The sequence below is a fragment of the Lactuca serriola genome, chromosome 5, assembly GCF_051521515.1.
Source record: "Lactuca serriola cultivar US96UC23 chromosome 5, Lser_US96UC23_V15, whole genome shotgun sequence".
NCBI lineage: Eukaryota > Viridiplantae > Streptophyta > Magnoliopsida > Asterales > Asteraceae > Lactuca > Lactuca serriola.
Genome location: NC_136412.1, coordinates 214,843,210 through 214,848,263, shown reverse-complemented (window position 1 = coordinate 214,848,263; position 5,054 = coordinate 214,843,210). Strand labels below are relative to the sequence as shown.

The window sequence follows — 5,054 nt, the reverse complement described above, 5'->3', positions numbered from 1 at the left end:
AACTATTTTCTGATATTTAAAACTTTATGGAGGACTTCCGCACTTCATTCGAACGCAACACAACCTCTGCGAACACAGCCATCAAAAACCTTGTTTCTACTCTCCAAACTAAAAAGGCGGCTCTTACAAAGGTTCGCTCTGAGATTCAAACTGAAAATTCTGAGTTCCAAGCATTCATCTCCTCCAAAATTGAAAAACTTCAGGCTGAGTTGGCTCATGAGAACAAGAGAATGGATGAGCTCACTGTTAAAACTGATAGGGTGAAGGTTCTCTCAGTAAAGTTAACGCATGCGAATTCCCAGATTGCTGAACTGCAATCCGAGAAAGTTGTTATCCAAAGTTACATTGCTGATGTGAATGCCGATTTGCACAGTCTGATCGAGACTCGTAACTCTTTCCTCACAGTCTGTTCGTCAACATCTAGCAGAGAAATTGAAGCGTATATTCTTCATGTTAGACAGAATTCAAGGTGTTTCATAATCTTCTATTCCAAAACAAGGGGAGAACCTACGAGAACTTTTGATGTTGTAAGAGAAACTGGTGGTGGTGATGATCAAGAACAAAATCCAAAGTTAAACGAATCGAAGGATAATGTAGCTTTGAGTTCGAGAGGAAAAGAAAAATTGATTGATGACAGTGATGAGGAAGAAGAATATGAAAATGAGAAATTAAGAAGGAAGATTCGTCGTGTAGAAATTGACGAAAATCATCGCATTGTTAGGTAAGCTGAAGAACAAGAGAAAGCTGTTCGAGAAGCTTAAGTCACTTTGGAGACTTAGAAGCTTTTATTTCCTTTGTGGACTTTTGTAGTGTATATTGAATGAAGCAATTGATAATCCAAACGTGTATTGGTTAGAGCTGGTTGTGTCTTTCGAATTGGAGAACAGTCTGGACTTGTAGTTTGATCAACCGATTACTCCGAAGGCCTTTTAGTTTCGGTGTTTTGACAAAGTTGTGAACATTCCTCCTACTGATAATGGTGCTGAATAGATGCTCTTTTCATTCTATCTGAAGCATATGAAGCCTCAGTACGAAACTTGGAGCTCGAATAAGATAACAGTTGTGAAGGTTTTAGGCCCTATTGAAACCGAAAGCTTTGTGAATGTTGGTTTCAAAGTTTCAAAAGGAGCTACGAGTTCAGTGTTCGAGTTTACTCTTGCTAATTTGCCATGCTTGAACCCGCAAGATTGGATTTCTCTGTTTCATCTCCTGTTGAAGGATGAAAAGAGATTTGAACCAATCGTTGCACATCTCAAAAGGATGTTGGTCTCGTATATCCAGGAAGTCGGTAAGATGGATGTGGAGATCGCAGCAGTCCTTTGAAATAAGCCAATAGTGTTGCCTAAGGAAGCTCCAGAATATTTCAAAAAATGAAGTTGGGGAGAATACGACAAGATGGTTGGTGTTTGGCTTTCCAAATAAAAGAAAGGTTTGATGCTAATTTTCAAAAAGTTTGCTTCTACCTATCTGACAAGCATATATACTCCACCTCTTGTCTGCAATACATTTTGGAGTTCATTGGTCAATGCAAAGCGAACAGTGCTGGGGACAAGAAATGTTTCTTGGATATGATTAACTGGTACATCCAGGTTCGTAAGACCTTGCTGGGAATAATGCCGAAAGTTTTTGTAGTTTAGAAGATCCAACAACAATGAAGATCTACCTTCCTTATTAACACAAAAGGGAGATTGTTGGGTTATTTTGTGTTATGTCAATATTGTATTGTATTGTTATAGTCCATCTTTTGCAATTGTTGGGCCTGTCCACCCAGTTTTTAATGTGCTAGGGTTAGACTATTTATAGTGCATGCATGCACCATGATTAGTATCGATTGTACTTACCCTAAACTGCCTTTATAATAGAAGTTATTTATCGAGCTCTTTTAAGGCAGTGGTTTTTAATCATTCAGCACATTTTCGATCATTGTGTTTTTGGCTTTGATTCATACACATGTTTAGATTCTATCGATCTACTATGTTTATTCTAACAATGATATTGAAGATGTCCTCAACAAACAATCTGTTTCTTCTTCGATGTTCTTATCTTGGATGAGCTGTAATGAACACCATGACGATGCATGAAAACTTTCTTATGTTGAGTTTCCTACAAAATTTGTATGGAAACAAGAAGATCGTTATTGGGAGCCAAGAACAAAAAGGGGTTTCTATTGGGAGGATTCACATAGTTTCACCTAATCTCGGTGAAGCATATTTTTTGAGAATTCTTTTAAATAAAGTCAAAGATATAAAAATCATTTGCAGATATTTGCACGGTTAATATACAAGTATGTCCTACTTGTAGAGATGCATGTTATGCTCTTGGACTTTTAGAAGATAATAGAGAATATATTGATGCCATCGAGGAAGCAAGTCATTCAGGATCAGGTTATTATTTACGGTTTCTATTTACAACTATGCTAAAGTCTAATAGTTTGTCTAAAACGTGTTATGTTTGGGAAAATACTTGGCAATACTTATCCGATGGAATTGTCTATAATCAACGAATGAGATTAAAGTTTTCAGGTATTATTAATTTTGCTATTCCTTACATTTTATACATTACTTATATATTTTTCAAATGCTAATTATATTATTATTTCAAAATTTGATGTTTTTATAAATATTTTAAAGTTTTTTATACACATTTTTTTATTACGTGATATTTGTGTATATTTATCTTTTAATAATTAACTTTGCAATTGTACAAGTTTATCTCTTAATGATGATCAGCTTAAAAACCTGATGATATATGAGATTGAAATTTTTTTACTCCAAAACAGTTCAAGCCTCAAAGATTTTGTTGGGATGCCTTATCCTGATCATGATTCGATATGTTCTTCAAACAACCGTTTGATACTGGGGAGCTAGATTTTGATATGAACAATCTACAAAAAAGAATCTCATCAACTACTTGATTCATTAACAATTGAACAACGATCAGTTTTTGATGAAATCATGACTATTGTTAAGCAGAAAAAAGTAGGTGCCTTTTGTTTTATAGCTATGAAGGTATTGATAAAACTTTTCTTTGGAAGACTTTATCTGCATCTATAAGATCTAAATGTGATATTGTTTTAAATGTTGCTTCAAGTGATATTGCTTCATTGCTACTAACCGGAGGTAAAAAAAAGCACACTCACGCTTTATAATTCCTCTAAATCTTACCGATGATTCCTTTTGTTCTTTTGCACCAAATAGTGATGTAGCCGAATTGGTAAAAAAAACATCATTGATTATATGGGACAAGACACCTATGATTCATAAGCATGCATTTGAAGCGTTGGATCATTCTTTGAAAGATATACTGAGTTGTGATTTTCATAGCAACTCAAAATTGCCGTTTAGAGGAAAACAATTGTCTTTGGAGGCGATTTTAGACAAATTCTACCAATTGGTCCTAATGGAAGCATGCAAGACATTGTGAATACTTCTTTAAGTTTCTCTTATATTTAGTCAAGTTGCAAAGTCTTAACATTATAAAAAAAAAAAAAAAAAAAAAAAAAAAAAAACATGAGGTTAAGTGTTCTCACATTTGATATTCAAGAAACGACGACTTTTGCAAAATGGATTTTGGATATAGGAGAAGGAAAAGTTGGTGGTTTGAATGATGGCGAGACAATTATTGATATTCCCACTGATTTTCTCATTGTTGATTCATTTGATCCTATTGGTTCATCAATTGGATTTGTCTATCCTTCTATTATTGAAAATACCAAGAATCTGATTTGTTTTCAAGAAAGAGAAATCTTTTCACCGAATAATGAAGTCATTCAAGAGATTAATGAGAGTTTGTTAAAATTATTTCAAGGAGATCCACATGAGTATTTAAGTTCGGATAGTGTTTCTCATGCAGATTTTGTTCATGATGAAGTTGATGAAACTTTATACTCTCCTGATGTTCTAAACGGTCTCAGACCTTCAGGTATGCCAATTTATAAGTTAGTATTAAAATTCGGTGTTCCGGTTTTGTTACTAAGGTATATTGATTAGAAATGCGGATTATACAATTGCACGAGGCTACGGGTTATTGCATTGGGTAAACGTGTTATAGAAATTGAGATAATATCTAGAAGTAGTATTAAAAACCCTACGTTTATTCCAATAATGTTTTTGACGTCTTCCGATAAAAGGATTCCTTTCATATTTCAAAGATGACAATTTTCACTGGCTGTATGTTTTGCAATGACAATAAATAAAAGTTAAGGACAATCACTATCAAAGGTGTGATTGTTTTTTAGACAATCAATATTCACTCATGGGCAATTATATGTTGCATTGTCGAGAGTTAAAAGTAAAGATGGATTAAATATATTAATTTTAGATAAAGATGGTAACTTACCAACACGACACCTAATATTATATTCAAGGAGTTGAAAATTTATAATTCATAAAAATAAATGTCAATATTTTAATACTTGTTTTTATTATTATATATTAACTTACTTACTTATTCATCATTTTGTTTTTATACATGTAACAAGATTTAATTAATTCATGTTTAATGTTTACATCATTATTGTCATCATCATTTTATAAACATGTATTTTTATATTTTATTTGTTTATATATTGAAGTAGTTAATTTATTCACTATAGATTTTTGTATTTATGTAAAATTATTACTTAAAAACATATATTCTTAACAATTTATATTAATTTTTTTAATAAAACTAATGTAATATACAGTTTTCACAATAAAACAAAATTCGTAGATAATAAAAACAGAAAATGTATTGGCCCCGAATTCTTAAGGGAGTAAAAAAAATATCGGGCTGGGCCCACAGCGTAACCTATATAATAAACGATCAATGCCCTAGAAAGTAGAAAACCCTGCGGCTATTTCTCTCCGGCCATTAGCACAACTATATTTCTTACGCGATAATCCCTCCGGTGTCGATGGTCGGATGTTTTCTCGCTAAAGCCTTCTTCTTCATCGTTATTCATCTTAACGTTTCACTTCTCCGGTTAGTGATTTTGTTTATCGCTGATTCCTTTTTAACGCTATATTTCTTTGCCTATAATTTTCTGTAAATTTAACTTTTGCTTTAGTTGCGAC

General features: G+C 33.0%; 1 protein-coding gene across 1 annotated transcript; it reads left to right on the top strand.

Annotated features, from left to right (window-relative positions):
• Positions 1–3,509: 3,509 nt before the first annotated feature.
• On the top strand, positions 3,510–3,989 carry LOC145050156 (uncharacterized). Its single transcript, XM_078998447.1, has one exon. It carries the CDS (start codon positions 3,510–3,512, stop codon positions 3,987–3,989), a length of 480 nt encoding a protein of 159 aa, XP_078854573.1.
• Positions 3,990–5,054: the final 1,065 nt, after the last annotated feature.

Excerpts from the sequence above, each read along its gene's own strand:
- LOC145050156 (XM_078998447.1), top strand. The coding sequence starts at position 3,510 with ATGAGGTTAAGTGTTCTCACATTTGATATTCAAGAAACGACGACTTTT.